A 24,340-nucleotide genomic window follows, 5' to 3' on the forward strand; every position below is an offset into this window, starting at 1 on the left:
TTCCAGAACATGACCCACCTTCTATAATAACAAACTTATCTCCAATGACCTTTCCCCTTTATATAAACTTCCACATTAAATCCAATTCCAATTCATAAGTCCAAATACAACCCATCTCCCTAAAATTGCTCTGTTCCATTTCTTCTTTGGAGCTCTTGAATTTTGGATTCTCGTAACCATAATTAGCTAGCCCAGACACCTGAGTTATCGAAAAAATTCTCTCCCAAACAACCCATCATGGAACTCGTTCCAGGACTTCCCAACGACGTCACTCTTGAATGTCTAATTCGCTTACCTTTCGATCAGTTCTCAGTGGCTTCCTCGGTATGTAAGGGTTGGAAAGCAGAGATTGAGCTGCCGGGATTTCGACGGCATCGGAAATCGGCTGGATTTACCAGATCAATCATGGTCTTGGCACGGGCTCGGGTCGGTCCGACCCGAACTTCGCATGTAGCCAAGCTAAAAGCTAGGCTAGTCTATCGGCTCACGGTTTATGACCCAGAAACGGGTTTCAGGTCGGACCTTCCGCCAGTTCCGGGTTTCCCAGATGGGTTGCCGATGTTTTGCCATATTGTCGGAGTCGGGTCGGAGATGGTTGTGGTGGGTGGGTGTGACCCGGTGACTTGGCAGGTCTCGAATTCGGTTTTTATTTACAACTTTGTCACCGCCGCGTGGAGGCGTGGGGCTGATATGCCAGGTGGGCAAAGATTGTTTTTCGGATGCGCGTCGAATTTTGATCGGACGGTGTACGTTGCGGGCGGTCACGATCATGCAAAAAATGCATTGAAATCAGCAATGATGTATGACGTGGCAAGAGACGAGTGGGTCCAACTGCCTGACATGGCAAGAGAGCGAGACGAGTGCAAAGCTGTATTCCACCATGGCAAGTTCTACGTCATCGGCGGGTATCCCACGGAGAATCAAGGCCGTTTCCAGAGAGATGCCGAAGCGTTCGACCTTGCCACGTGGCAGTGGGACCAGGTCCAAGAGGAGTTCTTGGATGCTGCGGTGTGTCCGAGGACTTGCGTGGATGGCCGCGACGGAAGGCTTTACATGTGCCACAAACGCAACGTGACTGCACGCGAGGGGTCCGCGTGGCAAGTCATAGCTGGGCTACCCGATGCCGTGGCAAATACGGCTTACGTGGCAATGTGGCAGGGGAAGCTGCTTGTGATTGGTTCCTCGAAATTCGGTGAGCCCCACGGAGCCTATTTGTTGGATTTGAAGAATTTCAGCTGGGAAAAGCTAGAGTCGCCGGAGGAACATTCCGGCCACGTTCAGGCTGGCTGTTGTATGGAGATATAAACAAAAAAGCACAAGAGTGTTGTGCTAGTTTGTGCATATGCATAGGAAGGTAAAGAAAACAAAACAGGGTTAGAAAAGAAAGTCGTTTGTAGTTCTTTCTTTTTCTGGGGATAAAAATGGAAGAGAGCTAGATATTATTGCCCAATTTCTTGTACCGGTATAACTCCAAGAGTTTGATCCAGCGGGAGTATAATTGCAAGGAGCTTACTTTATTAAGCTTGCGAGTTCAACTCCTACCACTAGCATCTAACTATCGGATCCGTTGGAGTTTTGTCCTAATCGTAAACTGAATTTTGAAAATATTACTCGTCGAAAAGTGCTTAGGCTGGTCAAGAAATTTAATTCTTGCTTGCAAATAAATTCAAATTCAATCGAACGGTTAAGAGTGCAATTTTGAAAGGAGATTTCTATTTTTTCTTGTTAAAAGCTCACATGATATAAACGAACTAAAAACGCCTATCGAAGGCTACAAGGAAAGTCAGTTCAGGCGGAATACAACCCAAAGAATAACACCAATTCCTATTCAAGATATTAGAAGCACGCCAATGCACCACTTTGTTTTTTCCTCCTTGTATTTGATCAAAATTAAGAATTGCCACGGTTAATTGATAGTCAACCGCATTTTTTTGTTTATTTATTTTAGTGGAATCTTGAATTTTTTTAAATCGTTTTTGCGATGGCTATGCTATTTTCGTGTTGGTGCTGTGCAGTGAGGTGCACAGCACCGTGCTGCTAACCTCCGAGATGTCGGATCGTGTATCCGACGACTCGGATCTCATATTGGCAACCAATGATTGAGAGCCATTCATTGCCGAGATAAAATTCGAACTATTGGATGCACGATCCGACAGCTCGGAGGTGCGCAGCACGGTGCTGCGCACAGTGCACAGCACCATTCCCAATTCTTGCGTGTTATCTCATCCAATATACTATAAACTCACATGCCAATTGATGAAAGAGATAAGGAAGCCATTAATTAATTACAATTAACCAAAATTGCACACTTAATCACGTCAGGTGAGAGAGATTGAAAGCTATATAGGAGTATCATATTATAAGTTGCATATGATCGAGGACCCACCTCGAGATCTTATACATATGATCGAGGTCTTTCAATTTGTTTGAAAACATGTTTTTGAAGAGTCTCTATAAAATTCATGTCTTTCGGATATCGATAAGGGGTTGATCGATTTTTGCACTTGAATTCGCAAGAACAAAAATTGAATGAATTAATCAATAATTTACCGATATCTGGATGAGATGACTTTCTAGTTTCTACAACGACCCTTAAAATATATAATATCCTAAACAAATTGAACGATTCCAATTATTAGTATTGTAAATTTGGTGTATGCCAAATGGTCTACCCATAGTTGGGCTCATAAATCGTTATAAGTGAATTTCCGACGTACCATGATTTCTTTTTTTGCTAGACCAAAAGGGTGAATTGGACTTAATCACGTAGAGACCAGATCAACTGAACAACATCTTATGAATCCTAGTTGGAAACCATAGCAGTCTAGCTGTTTTGTGAGTCACCTATGGAGTCCGACGGTCGGTGAGGACCGTGTGAGGATTTTCGTTTCTCTTGTTAGTTTCACTGTAGTAATGTTACTTGTATTGATAATTTTAATCAAAAGTGCTACACATACAACGGTTGTGTAAAACACAACACACAACCAATCTCAAGCCGTCCATTGCTATAATAAATGGCCAGGATTCGCTCAAACTCTTCTCCATAAAAGTTGAACTTTTCCTTGGAAGAGTTTTTATAAAATCTAGACCGTCCAAATACATCTGGACGGTCAGAATTACGCACACAACCAACACAACGGTTGTGCAAGTAGCATTTTTGAATTTTAATCTACCAGGACCCCATTACCATATCTTTTTCTCTTTTTAGACATAAAAATCGTTCTTCCAATTTCCACACTCGTACTCCATATATAATACACTTGTACAATGTACATATACATGCTTAATTTGTGATGGCATCATGTCTTATTACAATGGAAGAGGGCCTAGCTAGTTGGAAAAGCATGGCCTGATTAATTATGGCCGCTTAAATAATGGATATATATATATATACACACACATACACACACAGAAAGAGTAGGACCCTCTCATCTCCAAAGACCCTACAATGAGTTCTTGGGTCAACAGGCTGCCATCCCTCTGTAGAAACCCTGCAGGTCTGGCTAGCCGAGCGAGCATGAGACAACAACCGAAACATGTACTCAAAGATATCGGAACGTTGAATCCCACGAAAGCAAGTCATTTCAAACTCGGAAACGAGTGGAGATTCACACGCTCGTTAATTTCACGACTACGGTGTCAATTGCGTCGTGCGCAAGCTTGCTGGCTCGGACACCTTGTTTATAAAACAAAAGAACCAAAAGAATCAGCACTGTATACGGGGAAGAACGAAAAATATCAGCCATCATTAACAAACAGACAAATAAATTAAACTAATGATAGTAGAAAAAGAAAAACAGAGTAAAAACAAAAGAGGCTGACCCAATGTCTGACCCCATGGTCTCTCTCTCTCCCTCTAATTTTGCTTCGACCTTCTAGAAGAATTAAATTAAATTAAATTGATAAGTTCAAATAATTAATCTAGATGTGCATGAACCACAGTGAACACTTAGCACGATCCCATGTGGAGTTGCTATCTTTTCCCTCAACCTTCTAGAAGAATTTTAGACATTTTCTTACTTGGATAATTGGATATGTACAAAATATGTACATATGCATCCATGCCCACCACAAAGAACAAACCACGCACTTTGGGATTAATAAAACCAAAATATCTTCTAGGAAAGGGAGGAGTGGTGGTGCAGTGAGAGAGAGCGAGAGAGAGAGAGAGGGGTGCATAGTGGAGGAAAAAGATGTTTGGTGGGGTCGCAGAAAGTACTAGTTGAGAACAAATGTATTTGGCGACGACCGATGTGTACGGGTCTCATATGTGTTTTATAAAAAAAAGTTGTGGAGCGAACGATTTTGATCATATCTTTATTTAGATATTTGTGTTCCATTGTATTGCTAGCTCATCAATTGAATAGTTACAATTTCTCCTTACCTGTCTTAATTCCAAGGTTTTTATTAGGCTGCGTTCTCTTGAATTTAATTTAAATTTAAAATTTTTGTCTTTATTTGAATTTTTTTCCACATTTGTTAGTTTTATGTCAAACTTTTGTGGGCTGTTGATTTGTTTCGACGAGAGAAATCGGAAAAGTAAAATTTTGGCACTTTTATAGTTTTACTCAAATATTTTGAGATAACAATTTTTTAGCGCAAAAATATCGTCGAGACGAATCAACAACCTACAAAAGTTTGGCGCAAAATTAACAAATGTGGAAAAAATTCAAATAAGGACAAAATTTTCAAATTTAAATTTAGTCCAAAAGAACGCAGCCTTAGTTTCAATAGCCTGGGTATCAAATTTACACACTGTCTAAATGGGGGACAACAATGACATTCACGTAAGTATTAGCCTACCTATTAGCAGTTAGAACCCCCTTTTGCCCTCTAGGAAAGCATAAAACAGAAGAAAAAGAAAAAAAAAAGAGTTCTGATCTGATGGAGCCGAACACCTCAATCCCAACTTTGCCTAACACCCCAATCCCATGCTCTGGCAAAAAGAAAAAGAGAATTTTTTTGATGTGGCAGTACATCCGAGCTGTCCAAACATACAATCGATGACTAGCACGTGATACTCGATTTGCAACCAAAAATTCCTAAAAAAAAAGAGAGGACCGCCACCACAGAAAAGAGAAATACCCACTCATAAAAAAGGTGAGAGAACAAAACAACCAACGTCTGATGAGTGATGATTCCATTTTGGTACAGTCTATCCCCGAAAGCCACTTTCGCTCTCCTTGTACAAGGTTTTCCCAACTCTGTCGAGTTTAATTAACGTCACAAATACTATATGCAACAAAGCGCGCGGGACGCGATTGGCTGCTACGTTGACTCAAGAGACGCGACGCTAGATTTCTGCACAAACTTTGTACAACCCGTGTAACATTATTTTACTCCGCGTTCGGACATTTCCAAGAAAGCCGAACACCCATCCTTCAAAAGCAAAAGCAAAAGCAAAAGTGAAAGCGAAAGCAACACTATTCGGACCCTTTTGTAGTTATTCCTCATCCTTCTCTTTTGTTTTCTGGCTTTCTTCATCCCTCTGTTCTCAATTAAAAGTGTGCTCTGTTTCTCTGTCTCTGCTTAACACTCTCGATTCGGTCATGGACCTTATTCCGGGTCTCCCCGAGGAAGTCGGCCTCGAATGTCTGGTTCGGGTCCCGTATACCCACTTTTCTTCGGCTTCATCGGTGTGCCGGAGATGGAACGCGGAGATTCGGCAGCCGGAGTTTCGGAGGCTTCGGAAGGTTTCCGGGTTAACCCAGCCGCTAGTTGTCATGGTGCAATCTCGGGTGAACCCGTCTGAGCCCCATTCTGATACCATGAAACGCTTCGTTAATATGATTTGTCGGTTGACGGTTTTCGAGCCGGAGACGGGTGAGTGGAGAGAACTGCCGCCCGTGCCCGGATACGAGAACGGGCTGCCCGTGTTTTGTCGGATCGTGGGTGTCGGGTTGAATTTGGTGGTGATGGGCGGGTGGGACCCGGTGACGTGTGTGGTTTCGAATTCGGCGTTTGTGTTCGATTTTGTACGGTTCACATGGAGGCGTGGGTCCGATATGCTTGGTGGACCGAGATCGTTCTTCGCTTGTGTGTCCGATTCAAATCGGACGGTGTATATTGCGGGTGGACATGATAAGGAGAAGAACGCATTGAGATCTGCGTTGATGTATGACGTGGCAATGGACGAATGGGGCCAACTGCCTGACATGGCAATGGAACGTGACGAGTGCGAGGGGGTGTTCCACGATGGCAAATTTCATGTCATCGGTGGTTACAACACCGAGATGCAAGGTCAGTTTAGTAAAAGTGCCGAAGAATTCGACGTGGCCACTATGAGGTGGGACCAGATCCAAGATGACTTCTTGGAAGCCGCCAAGTGTCCAACTACTTGCTCGGACGGCGGGGATGGGAGATTGTACATGTGTCGTGGCAATGATGTGGCGATCCGCTTGAATTCCTCGTGGCAGGCGGTGGCTGAGTTGCCAGCCGAGGTGCGATGTAGCATATCCTACGTGACGGCGTGGAGGGGCAAGATGTTGGTGATTGGGTTGTCGGAATTCGGTGGGGCCCTCAGAGCTGATGTGTTGGATTTGAAGAGGAACGCGTGGACGCAAGTTGAAGTACCGGCGGAATATTGTGGCTATGTTCAATCTGGTTGTTGGTTGGACATTTAGAAACCTGAGAAAAGAATTTTTTTGTGTTTTGATTTTCAGCTTTAGCAATTAGTACATGTAATTGTGGTTCCCAATTTTGCGTTACTTCAAGGGAAATATCATGTAATATTGCAAGGAGCTTCCAAGTTCTGCATTAATTTTGTGCTTAAATTTCTCTAACAAGGCTCCATATAATATGCGATTGGATCGAGATAGACAATGTAGGGTCTCGAAAAATCAATGAATAGGATCAGTTTAGATATACATTGTCCATCTCGAAAAATCAACGAACAAGCCATTATTGTCTTCGGTGTTTTTGAACTGGTTACTCCATCGAAGTGATGGCGTTGGAGCTTCGCTCTCCCTGAGCTAGTTCCTCCGTGGGAAGTGATCATGGCGTTGGTGCTTCCCCATTCAAGGCAAACATTTTATTTGGTCGGGTTTGTAGACAAGCCAATAAAACAGCCCGCGGCTCTTAGAGGGACCCTTCCGCACGCTCACACTGCGACGATGACTTATCGATCTTTGTCTATTTCCACAAGAAGTCCTTAATTTCTAGGTGGCCTGGTGGATGTGGTGAGAACTGAATCCATAATTTTGTGTTAATCCTCCTCTTAAAACAGTCATTATATACATGTGCAAGGAAACAATCAAATTTCACAGTGAGTAAGCATTAAGCATACATAAGCACTCTTCAACAGATCAAAAAGAAAACTGAAATTGACTAATGACCCTTTCTATGAGCATTCTTCACAATATAATTTAATAAGTTTTCTAAAGTATACTATAGTACTAGTTTTTTTTTTTACAAATGTCTAACCCTTTATACAGTGGTTTTATGTACTTCTAGACTCCTACTAATTAACTCCATACATTAACCTCTACACATACATGAACATACATAATACTTTGTCCGTCCCAAAATAAGTGTCTTTTTTTGGCAGTCGTGTCATTTACAAAATTTGCTGAGTATATATTTCAAGTTATAATGTTTTTTAAGATTTTTAAAATTATGTATAATATAACTAATTGAGATCTACCAAACAAGATTTATATTGCATGTAAAAAATAATATAGATAAAAAATGTAGACAATATTTTGAGGCCTCCCAAATAGTGAAAAGGGACACTTAATTTGGAACGGAGGAAGTACATGTACAGAGTACCCCGGACATACATCGAATACACTTAGACTCTTTATATGTACCTAATACATGAATCTGTGTTACCCTTGTATTAACATAATCACTTTATCAAAAAAAAAAAATTACATAATCACTAATTCTAACTTTAGTTCCAACAATTTCTCGTATGTCGTATCCGCATGTATTGGTATCCATGGTTCATAGGCATTAGATACTTAGATTGTGGTCATGCATCTGGACATAGCATCTGCTAATTTCTCAAGCATGTGCCGTTTCAAGTACATCTTCTCTACCTTTTCCCTTCCCCTCGCGCCCATCTCCTTCCGCGCTAAAGGATTTTCAAGCAAAAATCGAAGATTCTTAGCAAGAACTTGATTGCCCTCGGGCCCCAGGGGATGGAGGAGACCCGTTTTGTTATGGTCAACAATATCTGCAGTGCCCCCAGCATCTGTTCCTAATACCTGCACCACATGGTCCACATGCGCTCATGAAAAATTACAATAATAAAAAAAAGGGTATGACTTTCGTTTTTCAATATTGTGATTTGTTATATAAACACGACGATGAGATAAAACGACGAGACTGAGTAGGGTTGTAATCGTACTGGTAAACCAAATGCCATTGCTTCAATCGTGACTCTACCAAATGTTTCCCCAACCGTCGCCTGTTCAGTCCACGTACTGTTAGTAAACAGAGACAATAAAGTTCATTTTATCTACTTGTCCAAAGACAAGATCGAAGACAGAAAAAGTTCAGTCCTATATTAGAAATTGGTTTAGCTTGTGGATTCATTCGGATGCTCCAGTAGAAATGAGCTATCTATTGTGCTCTCATGTGTGTGTAGTTCAATAGTTGTATGGAAATTGGGATTCTTTGGGCCTATAAGTAGCCATATACGAGTGAGAGAAAAAATAGAGACGTAATAGGTGAGAAAAGAAAATAATGGTGAGCATCAGGATAAAAGACGGCTCAACTATCTATTCTTGAGTGAGACTCGGGTAGATGCGTATAAAAGTGTATAAAAGCATGTGAAAGGCTGGGGTCTATTCTGCTGATTCGCTAAGGACAATTTACTTGAGACCAACAAAATAGTCAACCAATATCATTAGAACTAGGAAGAACGGCTATTACCTGGGAATTGGTTATATAAACATCTGCGGCAGAGTAAAGTCCGGCAACGCGCGTAGTTGTCGGAGTCCACAGCACCGACTTGGATAGGTTAGGATGCTCATATATAATTCTGACCATTGCTTCGACATACTGCTTCTGATAATTGCTCCTGGACCAAAGCGATCCGATAAGAATTTTGAGTGTCTGTTCCTGCGGTACTCGTTCACTCTCAGACATCACTTCTCTTATGTTGGCTTCCCTGTCAAAGATCACAGCATCAGGATCATCATCACATGTTGCGATCGATTTATATTGCATGTACTCGGATACGAAGTGTCAATATGCGACTCCTTATACTATCTGTGATGTCCCGAAATATTCGCCTTCTTTGAAATGTCAAAAGGAAAAGTGTGCAAATTTTCACAAACTAACCCTTATAAAAGATTTGAAGTATCTTTTAGATATAGAGAACAAGGAGTAGTGTGAGAAATCTAATTAAACTTTTTAAGAAAACGTGCATTAAAAATTGTGTGTCCCCTTCAAAATTTGAGTTTCTTGTGTTGGACAAGCAATATAGGACAAATGGAGTAACGCATTTACTTCTAAGTGGCGATTGTGGGAAGTGCACGCTGTTATTCTAGCTAGAGAAGAAGCAGGCAAGCAGTGAGCCAGAATCATACCTGGGAAGTTCTTCTTCAACCACCATTTTAGCAGATTCAAGAAACAAAAGCTGGCCTTTTCCAGGATTAATGCTCCCCAAACACATCACCACCACATCACTGGCTTTCAATCCCATCTCTTCCCTAACTGCCTCTCTCAACTCCATTCTCTTGTCAAGCAAAACTTCAGGGCCAGAAGAAGATGAATCACTCTCTGATGAAGAAGAAATCCCTGCTATGAATGCCAGTTCGTCATTTACGGAGAGGGGAGCCACCGAAATCTCTTGAGAATCGAGGTTGATGTTGTCTTCTGCGGCCCAAGCTAGCCACTCTTTCGATTGTGGTTCAAGCAGAAATATCAGCATTTTCACTCTGTTTAGAACATGTTTCGACATTTCGTAGTACCCCCTTCGGTTCTCCATTATCCACCACGCAATATTTTCGCTTTGGCTTCCCGGGAAATGGGCCCTGTATTGCTCTGAAACCACGACAATGCTCAATCAAGTGTGGGGCGATTTTTTGGGCGCCAGAGAATTACATTTGAAGAGTTATAACGACAGGACACCACTTTACAAACAACACATCAATCCGGGAAGTAATATATATGGAATTAGTCGAGGTGCGCGTAAGTTGATCCGGATATTCGGTTATTAAAAAACAAAAAATGCTATATGAGAAAGAAATCAATTTTTTAAATAAAGTAAAGGATGGAGGGAGGGCGAGCGCAAGTCACAACCTTTCCTTAGGCGTGAGCATAGGGACTCCTGTAGATGAGAACGGGAGGACAAGATCTAAAGGCATCGTTAACACGTCTTGAAACTATGACCTCTCCGGGGCCAAATCCTGTGGGAGTAACCCACCGACGATCAAGCTGACCTTGAAATAAAAATTCTTAACTTCAAAAATTCGACCCTTCAAATTTTCATTAGAGAGGGCTAAGGAGAGTTGAATCCAAGACCTTGCCCAAAAGGCAGCTACACGGCCAAGCTTGCACACTAGCGGACCTTAACGTGTTCATAGATGTCTGAATATTAGTTATGGTTGACAATCTCGACGATATAGAAAAAGAATGAACGAAGATGGAAAAAAATTCTCACCGATCCAAGAAGCACAGACGCATGATCCAGGAATGACAAGATCAGCCTCCACAGCAGCTTTGAAGCTGGCAATCTCTTTATCTTCGACCACTTTGATCTTTCTCCTCTCGAGCTCCGGCATCAAGCCGCCCATCGTGTTAAGAACAACTACGGAAACGGTGGCCTCACAGCTCAATAGCTCCGTCGCCAACTCCATCATCGAAATCGGAGCTCCGGTCATCGTGAGCTCGTGCATTACCACTACAAACTTCCTCCCCCGAACCACCCTCGCAAACTCCCCGTTCTTGTCGCAGCCTCCCGTCGGTCTCTTCTCCAGAATCCTGTCCTCTGTCGAATCAAATGGACCCATTATCAATCCATAACTAGTCCTATTTCTTCTCAATCCACGCATTAAATCTTTCCCACTCACGACAACCGGGAAATTCTCGATAGGAATTACGCGCTGCGTATGATTGTTCTCTTCGGATACAGCTTTGTCTACACGATCCTCTTGTTTGGGCAGTGTTATATGATTGTTCTCTTCGGATACAGCTTTGTCTACACGATCATCTTGTTTGCGCACTCCTTCACGGCCAAGGAAAGCTTCGTTGCGACCCTTGTGAGACGACCGAGAGTGGTACTCGACATAGAATCCAACATAAGTCGAGAAAGTGATTAACAACAACAGAAGGATGAATCGGTTACTCCGAAACAAATGTTTAGCATTGCTCACACTGCAAATTGTTCCCTCCATTTCTTGTAACATTGATGCCTAGCTCTGATCAAACACACAATCCTCCTTGGGTCCAAAATGGTTCCCTATATGTATGGAGGAGAGGCTTAAGTTGGCATGGTTAGGTGATACCTAGGACGGATCGAGTTTTGGATTAATTTTGAACTATGGAATGGAAAAACTATGTATTTAGGTTCAGTTTGTTTAAACATAAAATGTTTTTCGGTGTAAAATATTTTCCATGAAGAACAATATTGCCAAAAAGAAAAAATCTGTTTGTTTTTTGGGGTGTTTGGTTGATAGTGGAAAAGATTTTTTTGGAAGAATATATATAGCATCGCTCAAAACTATCAAAATAGGGGTTTTATATGTGATTAAGGTTTGATTGTGAAATTAGAGTGGTTGGACATTGGAAATATATTGGGACGAAATGGTTGGGGCCTTTGCGGAAGAGACGAGGCTGTGAATGAAAAGGATGATCAAGCGCATGGAACAAATTGAAAACCAAAAACGACTTATGCCCTTTATGAGAGGAAAACATTTTCATCCATATGACCAAAAATATTTTACCCGGTAATATAATTTACTATCTTTTTTCCATCCAAACATTGGAAAATAGGTAAAAAAATTTACAGGAAAATATTTTACGTCAAAACAAATGGAGCCTTAGTCATAAGATCTAGAGCTTCTTCTTCTCTCTCTAATTTTTTTTTTTTATGGTATTAGAGCGGGATGTATTCAGCCTCATATTTTAAAAATTTACAATCCACGCCACACGACTACAGACCAAATAAAAAAGGCTCCTTGATAGTTGACCCCAAAAAAGCCTAGAGCTCAAATGATCTATATTATTAAAAAGAGATAATTAAATGACGTACGTTATCGAAGACAAACCGGAAACTTCTACATCAATCATTATGATTGGCTGGCTGGTTCCTGATTTTCTTTTTTTATCTTCTAGACATTGTAGAGAATTGGGTATTCGAAATTGTTTTCTATTTAAAAACTGGACATGGTGTGAATAGAAATCTAATGTTTAGCAATCAGAGCATGGGAGAATATCATGGTCAATATAGAGATCAAGTCCTATAATGAACAGGCCTCCAATTCTTTTATATATATTTTTTATTTATGTTGGGGAGCCAAAAACTAATGTTATGGTATATATCTTACGGATGATTTGGGCCCAATGATTATTCTGAAAGGTCGTTACGCCACATGGATGATCATCTGTTGGAACATTTCCAAAATATATAATGGATATTAAATTTTATTATTGGTGAACACTCTTTATCCAAGAAGCATGTCTATTCAGGTTAAATGAATAGACGTGAATATTGAATTTAAGCACAAAAGATGTGTCTATTCAAGCTAAATAAATAGACGTGATCAAACCAAAGATATGACTATTAGGTCACATGAATAGACATGGCTATTGGGATCAATCAATTAGAGATACGATCTCTGGCTAATTAACAGTCATGATCCGTGCCTACATAAAGGCAAGGGATTCTACCAATTGGGATAGAGATAATCAAAATAATTATGATTGTTGTTTCTCTCTAGAATTATCTCCTATACTTTTTCTTGGCGGGCTTGTAAATCCAAAGGTATTCGGGTATTTCTTCGTTAGCGCATGACGCAGTTAGACAACAGTTTTAAGACTGGGTTTCATTTTATCTTGAAAATGGAGACGGCTTCGCTATATCCCTTTGCACACCAAATTCTCTCGATTGATGGGAGCGAATATCGTATTAAGGACAACAATATCACAACGCTACTTGAAGAATCCCTTCACTCCATATTGCTTGTTTATACTCTTTCAATCGGGTTCGACGAATTTGCACCAACATCAAAGAATCACATGTTTGACTTCCATAATTTAATTAGTACATTTTTTCAATTTAATTACATGACAATGCCATTGCAACTGTACGGAAAATAATATTGTACTGTCACCAAGAACAAATCAAATATATCTAAATCTTTACTAATATTTTCTATTAGGCATCCAGACTAGCGATCGATGTCCACAGCTGACACTAACTTCCTAGCTACGTCTTAACTACTAATTCCTTAATTAATTAATTTCAGCTAAAAGTGATTTCGTAAGCTGAGGTTTCATTAACTATAGTTGACCTCAATTAATCTTGATTGTCATCTATCCCTCTCATACTGTGTTGATTAATTTCCAAGTGCCTTTCAATTCCACAAGCCGCGGACCATAACATTATGCTGCTTACGTTCGTATTGGTTGTGGCCTCTTTGTTTGTTTTCCTTATGACGTATTCTCTGCGTTTAAGAAATTGTGTAACGTACTTTAGAGAAGAACGGAGGAGTAATAAATCTCACGCACAATTTTCAAATCGATATTGATGTTCTAGTTTGTGTCCTTCCATTTTAAAACGCAAATTATCATACCATATACTAAGCGCACATTGAATAGCACAAACAAGAGAAAATGGAAGCTCTAAAACTCAACCCATGAATGGTTGTACATTTATCCATCTTTTTTTTTTTTATAACACAGAGTGTTTCCGTGCTAGCTTACGCGCACCACGGGACTAAATGGAGAGCGATTATCGAAGTCAATGATATGTATATTCATGTTCCTTTTAAAGTCCATGAAGGAAAACTCTACGGGGTTTTTGCAATTGAAGATTCAATCCTTCGGATAATGGGGTTGAGAATCTACAGTATTGAGTTTTTTTTTTTTTTCCAGTTCCTTTCCTTTAATTGAAGAGCATTTGGGTTAAAAATGGAGGCAGAGGGTGAATTCGATTGAATTGGATGAACAAGTATCATAAAATATCACAAACAAGAAGGAGTAAACCCAAACAAGTTTGGATAGTTACTTTTTCTCTCTGTTAAAACAGAGAAGAAGATCAGTTTAAGAGAGAGAGAGAGAGAGAGAGAGAGAGAAGGAGATGACGGATTGGAAATTTCTCCTGTTGTCTCTCCTTTAGGTTTTTAAGCTCTAAACAAAGTAGTAGTAGTTTGTTAAAAATGAATGAGGTGTTGTTTTGGGCCGTTGAAACTCCTCATTTATGTGTTGGTAGCTCAACATCAAAATTCTCACAAGATTCTCATAGAAGAAACCGGTGGCTGGGAGCGGCAGGTGACAGAGATTAAGCCGTTGATTGAAAGGTTGAAGAGTTGATTTCGTACTGCCATTTTCTCTTTCTTTTTTTTCTTTTTTCTTTTTTCCCCTTTCTTAAAAATAGGTGGGACATACCGCATGTAGGGGAGTGGTGGGTGGAGGGGTGGAACTCAGCGGTGGAGTAGCATTTCTGCCCTTGAAAAAATCGAAAGGAAAACTAAATGCGACTAATGACCTTTTATATAAGCAATCTTCACAATATACTTTTATACGTTTTCTAAAGTATTCTTACTAGGTCTTTTTTTCTTATACAAATGTCCAATGACCCTTTATACAGGGGTCTTACGTACTCCTAGGCGCCTACAAATTAACCATACATTGACCTCTACACACACATGAAGACATACTTCCTCCGTCCTCATTCTTTGATCTCAATTAGCACTTTTTTTCGTCCCAAAAAGATTGTCTCACTTCAAAACTAAATGGGTGATACATGACATACATCGAACACACTTAGACTCTTTCTATGTACCTAATACATGAATTTGTGTTACCCATGTATTTAATGTAATCACTAACTCTAAATTCAATTCCAACAATTTCTTGTATTGCCATATCCGCATTGTAGATGTGTATCGGTATCCATGGTACATTGACATTAGATACTTAGATTGTGGTCATGCATCTAGATATAGCACCTGCTAATTTCTCAAGCATGTGCCGCTTCAGGTACATCTTCTCTACCTTTTCTCTTCCCCTCGCCCCCATCTCCTTCCGCACTAAAGGGTTTTCAAGCATAAATTGAAGATTTTGAGCAAGAACTTGATTGCCCGGGTGCCGCAGGAGATGGAGGAGACCCGTTTTGTTATGGTCAACAATATTTGCAGTGCCTCCAGCATCTGTTCCTAAGACCTGCACAACATCCACAAAAAATTACAAGAAGAAGAAGAAGAAAGGTACGACTTTCATCTTTCAATATCGTGATTTATATAGTAATATAAACACGAGGACGAGATAAAACGGTGAGACTGAGTAGGGTTGTAATTGTACCGGTAAACCAAATGCCATTGCTTCAATCGTCACTCTCCCAAATGTTTCCCCAAACTTCGTCTGTTCAGTCCATGTACCATTAGTAAACAGAGACAATACAATATAGAGATTTGTATGGAAATTGGGATTCTTTGGGCCTATAAATAGCCATATATGAAAATGGGGAAGAGAGATGTGAGAGAAAAAATAGAGATGTCATAGGTGAGGAAAAAAAAAATAATGGTGAGCATCAGCGTGAAAGATAGCTCAACTATCTATTCTTGAGCGAGACTCAGATAGATGTGTATAAAAGTATGTAAAAGGCTGGGGTTTATTCTACTGATGCGTTAAGGACAATTTACTTGAGACCAACAAAAGTTACAAAATGATCATCCTATGTATATCATCACCATTGTGTAAATGTAAAAACTAGCAAGAACCCCATTACCTGGGAATTGGTCACATAAACATCTGCAGCAGAGTAAAGTGCGGCAACGCGCGTAGTTGTCGGAGTCCACAACACCGACTTGGATAGGTTTGGATGCTGATATATAATTCTGAGCATTGCTTCGACATATTCCCGCTTGTTGCTCTTAGACCAAAGCGAACCGATTAGAATTTTGAGCGTCTGTTCCTGCAGTTCTCGTTCACCCTCGGATACCACTTCTCTTATGTTGGCTTCACTGTCGAAGATCACAGCATCGAGGGTCATCAACACATGTCGGAAGTAACTCATTGACTTAAGTTGTGATTATGGGAAGCACGCACTGTTATTCTAGCTAGAAAAGAAGCAGGCAAACAGTGAGCCAGAATCATACCTAGGAAGTTCTTTGTCAACCACCATTTGAGCAGATTCAAGAAACAAAAGCTGGCCTTTTGAAGGATTAATGCTCCCCAAACACATCACAACCACATCACTGTCTCTCAATCCCATCTCTTCCCTAACTGCCTTTCTCAACTCCTTCCTCTTGTCAAGCATGACTTCAGGGCCAGAAGAAGAGGAAGAAATCCCTGCTACGGAAGCCAGTTCGTCATTTACGGAGAGGGGAGCCACCGAAATCTCTTGAGAATCGAGGTTGATGTTGTCTTCTTCGCACCAAGCTAGCCACTGTTTCGATTGTGGTTCAATCAGAAATATCAGCATTTTCACTCTGTTTAGAACATGTTTCGACATTTCGTAGTACTCCCTTCGGTTCTCCATTATCCACCACGCAATATTTTCGCTTTGGCTTCCCGGGAAATGGGCCCTGTATTGCTCTGAAACCACGACAATGCTCAATCATGTATGTATGGGGTAATTACATTTGAGGAGTTATAACGACAGGACATCACTTTACAAGGTTTTCATTTACACATCAATCAGGGAAGTAAAGATACTATGGGAAAAAAATAAACTCTTAAAGAGGAGGGTTAAATATCAATTTTTTTTTTTTTTAAATAAAGAGGATGGAGGTAGGGCGAGCGCAAGTCACAACCTTGCCTAATTAGGCATGAGCATTGGGACTCCAGACCGAAAGAACAAAAGAGTCATAACAACTTTCGGACCCAACAAAGGCAAGTGACCAGTTGACGAGAACTGGAGGACAAGATCTAAAGGCATCGTTAACACGACTCGAGATTATGATCTCTTCGGCCCAAATCCCGTAGGAATAACCCACCAACGACCAAGCTAGGTTCGACCGTTTATGACCTTGAAATAATAAATTCTTACAACAACAACAACATAATCCATGTAGTCTCCAATCATAGGGGGTATGAGTGGGAAAAGATTGGAGACAGATCTAACATTTGGCAATATACACAAAGTGACTGCTCTTAGAAAATCACTAAAACAATGGCCCCCCTATATTTGTTTTGCTACGGAACCATGTCCCCAAATCAAAGCCAAATAACATCAGAGAGGATAGGCTAAGAGACCAATTCAATTTCTGTATATATTACCATGCTTCCTTCATAAATAGTCCAGAGCATCGGTATGCACAGTAAAATAATAAATTCTTTTAACTTCGGAAAAATTCGACCCTTCAATTTTTCATTAGAGAGTGCACAAGGCCAAGGCCAACGAGAGTCGAATCCAATACCTCACCCAAAAGGCGGCTACACGACCAAGCTTACACACAAGCGGACCTTAACATGTTCATAAATGTCTCAGTATTAGTTTTGGTTGACAATCTCGACGATATAAAAACAATGAACGAAAATGGAAAAATATTCTCACCGATCCAAGAAGCACAGACGGCTGATCCAGGAATGACAACATCAGCCTCCACAGCAGTTTTGAAGCTGACAATCTTTTTATCTTTGACCACGTTGATCTTTCTCCTCACAAGCTCCGCCATCAAGCCGCCCTTCTTGTTAAGAACAACTACAGAAACCGCGGCCTCACAGCTCAAGAGCTCCGTCGCCAACTCCATCATCGAAATCGGTGCTCCGGTCATCGTGAGCTCGTGCAACACCACTACAAACTTCCTCCCCCGAACCACCCTCGCAAACTCCCCATTCTTGTCGCAGCCTCCCGTCGGTCTCTTCTCCAGAATCCTGTCCTCTGTCGAATCAAACGGACCCATTACCAATCCATAACTAGTACTGTTTCTTCTCAATCCACCAATTAAAACTTTTCCACTCACGACAACCGAAGGATTCTCGTTCGGAACTGCGCGTTGTCTACGATAGTTCTCTTCGGATACAGCGTTGTTCACACGATAGTCTTGCTTGCGCATTCGTTCACGGCCAAGGAAAGCTTCGTTGTCACCCTTGCGAGACGACGACCGAGAGTAGTACTGGACATAGAATGCAGCATAAGTCCAGAAAGTGATTAACAACAACAGAAGGATGAATCGGTTACTCCGAAACAACTGTTTGGCATTGCTGCCAATACAAATTCTTCCCTCCATTCCCTGGGAATTGATCCCTCTGATCAAAGACACAGTCCTCATTCCTCCACGCGCGGGTAAAAAATTGTTGCCTATATGTATGGAGGGGAGGCTTAAGTTAATTGGTTAGTGATACCTAGGACGGATCGAGTTTGGATCAAGTTTAACTAAGGAATGACAAAAATATGCATTTGTTTAGATGGCTAGTAAGATGTAGAGTTCTTGCTCTCACTAATATATATTTTTTTAGGGCGCCGCTATTCGCAACTTTTTATTTTCTTCTATAGCCCACTACATTTCGGTAAATGGTTGTTGAAAATCATAAATAACATTTCGGTAAATTGCTGTTGAAAACAAGATTATATTTCGGTAACTACATGTCGAAAATATGTTCAACTTTCGGTAAAGAACTGCCGAACATGTATTTTCGGTAAATAGCTGTTAAAAAAATATTATATTTCGATAATTGGATGCTGAAAATATATCTCAATTTCGGTAACTAACTGTCGAGTATAATTGAAAATATTTAACGGGCTATGGGAGAAAATAAAGAGCTGCAAATAGCAGCGCCCTTTTTTTATTGTATTAGAGTGGGGTGAATTGAGCCTCACATTTTAAAATTTTACAATCCATGTGGCCGCACAATTACAGACTGAATAAACAAGGCTCCCCGGTAATTGACGCCGAAAGAGGCTACAACTCAAATGATCTGTATTATTTCAAGAAGATAATTAAATGCCGTTATCAAAGACAAATTGGAAACTTCTACATCAATCATTATAAACAGAATTAAGTATTCGAAATTGTTTCTATTCAAAAACCGGGCATGGTGTGGATAGAAATTTAATGTTTAGCAATATTAAGAGCAAGGGAGAATATCATGGTCAATATAGAGATCAAGTCCTCCTACAATGGACAAACCTCAAATGGCGGTTGCATGCACGTGAGGGAGAAGTTAAGGAAATACAATATCACATTTCTTGGGATTAGAATGCATGGATGATCACTTAATATAATGTTGGGATCGATCTCTCCACCTAATAGCTTAATCTTTGTCACTGTAATTTGACCTCTTATTCGAGTCCAAAATGGTACGACATTTGAAATTTAGTCTGGGAGGCTAATAGCAATATGTTAACTCTTCAAATTGTTTAGTCGATGATCTTTTTGCAACTAATGTTGTAGGAAGTTACCGTTTTAAACCACAAGAGGTTTAATTGAGCTGTGGTTCATGCTATATTATCAGACTCTTCATAGAGTACATGTGCTATACAGCTTCATAACTTGGAACATTAATATTCAAAGGTTTATTGGGCTCCTACTATTTATATATTAGGCCTATTTTGGCCTAATCAAATAGTTTTTTTTTTTTTTTGTCTCTATTCAAATTTTCTTCACATTTGTTAGTTTCTCGTCGATTTTTTTTTGGATTATTGATTTGTCATGAAGAGAGAAATAAAAAAAAGTTAAAAAATTACTATCGAAACCCGATTTTTTTTTTGTTTTTTTATCACCATACTTTCAGGGTCAGCAAATTAAAACAACTCAAAAGCAATTATGGTTGTTTATTTGCCACTCAATTATAATCTCATAGTAAATTACTTTTAGGGATCTCCAATTCTTTTATATATTTTCGTTTACGTTGGGGAGTCAAAAAATTAATGTTATGGTATCTTACGTACGGATGATTTGGGGCCAATGATTATTCTGAACAAAAATGTTAAGACAGATGACATTCGGGAACATGAAAATGTTCATGAAAGAAAACGAACGGCCCAAATTCACAACACTGTGAATCTGGACAGTTCGTTTTCTTTTATTGTACTACTCCTCTATGTTGAAACTCACGACCAGTTATACACGCCACATGGATCATGATCTCCGATTGGAGAATCATGTTTGACTTCCATAATTTAATTAATCACCCCAGGCCGGTATGTCAGTTTTAAAATACTATTGTACTGTCACCAAGAACAAATAAAACATACTTTAAATCCATTTAATTAAATTTAAAACTGTTGAAACTTGCATACTTAGTCACGTCAGGTATTTTAATTAACACACAGGTGCTCAGTTTTAGTGAGAAGATGTGGTACTTTCACCAAGAACAAATCAAACATATTTAAATCTTTGGCTGACATTGCTAAATATTTTCTATTTAGGCATCCAGATTAGCGTAGCTAGTTCAATAACCACAGCTGACACAACTTCCTAGGTACGCCTTAACTACTAATTACTTAATTATTTAGCAGCTTAACGTGGTTTCGTAAGCTGAGGTTTCATTAACTATAGTTGACCTGAAATAAGTAAATCTTGGCTGTCATCCCTCTCGTACTGTGTTAATTTCCAGGTGCGCGCGCCTCTCAATTCCACAAGCAATAATGTTGCGGACACAATACTCCACCACGAACAGCTCTGGACCACAATATTATGCTCTGCTTACATTCGTCTTGATTGTGACCCCCTTATTTGTTTTCCTTGGGATGTATTCTTTGCCTCTAAGAAGAAGTTTGTATAATGGTTCCTTATCTTTCTAGTACTTAATAATGTGTATTGCTGTGTGAAAAAATTACAAAACTACTTGTACGTTTGTCTAATGTATTTTAGCCAAATTTGCACAACTTTTAGATTTTCTCGTAGTGCTGTATCTGTATTTGTATTGTATTGTATCGTATCCTCTATGGTATCCATTCTTCAGCGAAGTGAATAATTACTTAGATTTTGTTCATGCATCTGGATAGAACCCTTGTGAATTCCTTGTACATATGTCGTTTCATCTTTCATGGTACAAATTCTTTACCTTTTCTCTTCCCCTCATCCCTATGACGTACCGCGCTAAAGGGCTTTTAAACAAAAAAAAATTGAAGATTCGCTGAAAGAATTAAACTTGAGCTCTTGGACGCCCTAAAGGGTGGAGTAGACCTGTTTTGTTATGTTCAACAATATCTTTTGGCCCCAGCATCCGTTCCCAATACGTGCTCCCACTACTACAATAAACCATAAAGATCATAACTATTGGTCGTGATTGTAAGTTTTTTCATCCCGCTCCTGCTATCGTGATGGATCTGGGTGTGATTGTAAGTCACTCTCTTTTATCACGATTATAAACTGTGATTGAAAGAGAGAAACAATCATTGCCAAAAGGCGTGATCGTTTCTCTTTTATTACGGTTACAAGCCGTGATTGTTTCTCTTTTCTGGGTGTGATTGTATGTCATTTTAGATCACGATCTATAACCGTGATTGAAAATTCAAAATGATCACACCATAAACTGAGATAGAAAATCATTGCGCATGACTTTTCTTGTATCTATTAGATCATTTTTTCTTGTCATTGCCAAGTATCAAACCTACGCACCCTTGATTGATTTCTCAAACCTTTATCACTAAGCTAGTCAAGAACTTTTGTTACATTAAGAAAATAAAAAATATTTATATTTGCTTCCTAAAGTGAGAAAAAAAAAATTCCCTTAAAATTTGCTGAATTAATTGAAATGCTATTAACATGATATTAAAAAATATAAAAATACATATATAAGCATTGTTTAAAAAAATTTAAAAATATGACAACAGATCTTTTGCCAATCAAAATTAGTTGTTGGTCACCAAAAGATTTTCTTGAGGCAAAATTTTTAGTTTTAACCAATAAATTTAGTAGACAATAGTGTTTTTTGTTATAGTGCGCGCTTTGTATTTTTATGAAAATTATTACAACCTGCAGATTGTAACATTATGGACAAATTTTAGATTTTTTTTTTAATAAACTAACCATTTCACATGGATTTTGTGTTTATATTAAATTTCAATTTCAATGGTGGCTTCTCAATTGGATTTTAATCCTTTTCAGACAAGATTAAGCCATAATAATATAATTGGTTTTTTTACCTAATGTGTCAAACACTTGACAAACATCCGAAATAACTAAATTTCACTATTACAATAGATCATAAAGATCACAACTCGCCCACGTAAAAATCTAGCACTAGTGGAACAATTCGCTTGTTGTCGAAGAAACAATTGGGCACTGGTAGAACCCAATCGTGAGATTTGCCTTCTCTCTCTCTCTCTCTTCGGGCATGAAGATGAAGATAAAACGTAAAAAAAAATTTGAGGTGAGTGTAATTAGGGCTTATCTTCTCACTTTTCGTAAAAAAAAAAAAATTCAAAATCCTTAACCGACATCGTTTTCCTCACATAACTTTTCAAAGCCCGCCTAAATAAGTACCAGCCAGCCCACGTGAGATCATTTATCTCGCCGCAAGAGTGAGATCATTTATCTCACTTTTTTCTACGCTAAAGTTTTTTATCACGCTACAATGGTGAGATCTTTTATCTTTTATCTCGCCACAAGAGCGAGATCTTTTATCTCATTTTTTTCTGTTCTAAAATTTTTTATCACACCACAAAGGTGAGGTATTTTAATTTCTCTTTTATCTCGCCACAAGAGCAAGATCTTTTATCTTATTTTTTTCTGCCCTAAAATCTTTTATCACGCCGCAAGGACGATGTTTTTCTTTTATCTCGCCGTAAGAGCGAGGTCTTTTATTCCGTGCTAAAATTTACTTTTTATCTCAGCTTTGGACTTAAACTGAGATAAAAAAATTTATGCACCACTTTTTACCATGCTTTGACTAAAAATCGTGATCTTTGTGAATCTTCTTAATGTGACCCATATTTATTATTGTAATAGTGTCATCCCAGAAATATTCCAAATCGTACCTTACCATGTCCCAGCATTTAAAGATATTTGTTGATTAGTCCTCTAGTTACCGACCCATTTTTTCTTCCTAGTTCATTAATTCTCTCTGGTATGATAGTTATTTGATTGTAAAAGAGGAAAAAGCTATTCACGTGTCCTCTTTGAAGCCACTTCAGTTTCAACTTCTCAGGCTCCCCTTTGAACCATAAAACATTGGAAATTTCCTCCCACCTTCTTTTCTCTTTTATCTCGCTACACGAGCGAAATATTTTATCTTATTCTTTTCCGCTCTAAAAACTTTTATCACGTCATAAGGATGAGGTCTTTTCTCTTTTATCTAGCCACAAGAGCAAGATATTTTATCTCATTTTTTTCTACCCTAAAATCTTTTATCACACTGCAAGGGCGAAGTTGTTTTCTTTTATCTTGCCGTAAAAGCGAAGTCTTTTATTCCGTGCTAAAATCCACTTTTTCTCTCAGCTTTGGACTTAAATTGAGATAAAAAAATTTAAGCATCACTTTTTATCAAGCTTTCACTAAAAACCGTGATCTTTGTGAATCTCTTTAATGTGACCCATATTTATTATTGTAATAGTGCCGTCCCAAAAATATTCCAAATCGTACCTTACCATGTCCCAGCATTTAAAGACATTTGTTGATTAGTCCTCTGGTTACCAGCCCATTTTTTCTTCCAAGTTCATTAATTTTATCTGGTATGACAGTTATTTGATTGTGAAAGAGGAAAACACTACTCATGTGTCCTCTTTGAAGCCACTGCAGTTTCGAACTTCTCAAGCTTATGCCCCCTTTGAACCATAAAACATTGAAAATTCCCTCTCACCTTCTTTTCTCTTTTATCTCGCCACACGAGTGAGATCTTTTATCTCATTCTTTTCCGCCCTAAAATTTTTTAGCACGCCATAAGTGTAAGGTTTTTCTACTTTTATCTCGCCACAAGAGCGAGATCTTTTATTTCATTTTTTTCTGCCCTAAAATCTTTTATCACGCCACAAGGGCGAGGTTGTTTTTCTTTTATCTCGCTGCAAGAGCGCGGTTTTTTATTCCGTGCTAAAACCCACTTTTTATCTCAACTTTGGACTTAAACCGAGATAAAAAAATTTAAGCACTATTTATTATCACGCTTTCACTGAAAACCGTGATCTCTTTGAATCTCCTTAGTGTGACCCATATCTACTATTGTAATAGTGCCCACAAATTTAAAGGGGGGAAAAAGTTATGACTTCCAACATTATGATACTAGCAAATTATTTGTGCTTGACAACATTCACCCAATAATTTGAGGCATTGCCTCATAC

At 39.2% G+C, this 24,340-nt stretch overlaps 4 protein-coding genes and 1 non-coding gene across 6 annotated transcripts; 2 read left to right on the plus strand and 3 right to left on the minus strand.

The window, feature by feature from the left end:
- The first annotated feature begins 65 nt into the window (after positions 1-65).
- On the plus strand, positions 66-1,550 carry LOC131335475 (F-box/kelch-repeat protein At1g15670-like). Its single transcript, XM_058370847.1, has one exon. The coding sequence runs from the start codon at positions 238-240 to the stop codon at positions 1,303-1,305; it is 1,068 nt and encodes a 355-aa protein (XP_058226830.1). The 5' UTR covers positions 66-237; the 3' UTR covers positions 1,306-1,550.
- A 3,677-nt stretch (positions 1,551-5,227) lies between these two features.
- On the plus strand, positions 5,228-6,782 carry LOC131335476 (F-box/kelch-repeat protein At1g15670-like). The gene has a single exon (XM_058370848.1). It carries the CDS (start codon positions 5,550-5,552, stop codon positions 6,621-6,623), a length of 1,074 nt encoding a protein of 357 aa, XP_058226831.1. The 5' UTR covers positions 5,228-5,549; the 3' UTR covers positions 6,624-6,782.
- A 916-nt stretch (positions 6,783-7,698) lies between these two features.
- On the minus strand, positions 7,699-11,739 carry LOC131335477 (uncharacterized). 2 transcript variants are annotated; one of them, XM_058370850.1, is made up of 6 exons: positions 11,207-11,621; positions 10,613-11,083; positions 9,537-9,993; positions 8,878-9,115; positions 8,351-8,410; positions 7,699-8,207 (listed from the first exon to the last, which is right to left on the minus strand). In XM_058370850.1, the coding sequence occupies exons 1-6, from the start codon at positions 11,355-11,357 to the stop codon at positions 7,962-7,964; spliced, it is 1,623 nt and encodes a 540-aa protein (XP_058226833.1). In that variant the 5' UTR covers positions 11,358-11,621; the 3' UTR covers positions 7,699-7,961. The 2 variants fall into 2 exon arrangements, with proteins under 2 accessions (XP_058226833.1, XP_058226832.1); XM_058370849.1 differs by having other exon boundaries at positions 10,613-11,739.
- Positions 11,740-14,859: 3,120 nt separating this feature from the next.
- LOC131335482 (uncharacterized) lies at positions 14,860-18,509 on the minus strand. Its single transcript, XM_058370855.1, has 5 exons — positions 17,672-18,509; positions 16,272-16,710; positions 15,902-16,136; positions 15,475-15,534; positions 14,860-15,336 (listed from the first exon to the last, which is right to left on the minus strand). Exons 1-5 carry the CDS (start codon positions 18,387-18,389, stop codon positions 15,091-15,093), a joined length of 1,698 nt encoding a protein of 565 aa, XP_058226838.1. The 5' UTR covers positions 18,390-18,509; the 3' UTR covers positions 14,860-15,090.
- Positions 17,304-17,410, minus strand: LOC131299307 (small nucleolar RNA snoR100). The gene has a single exon (XR_009190692.1). It is a non-coding gene; the product is annotated as a small nucleolar RNA snoR100 (small nucleolar RNA).
- Positions 18,510-24,340: the final 5,831 nt, after the last annotated feature.

Source organism: Rhododendron vialii, chromosome 8a (assembly GCF_030253575.1).
Source record: "Rhododendron vialii isolate Sample 1 chromosome 8a, ASM3025357v1".
NCBI lineage: Eukaryota > Viridiplantae > Streptophyta > Magnoliopsida > Ericales > Ericaceae > Rhododendron > Rhododendron vialii.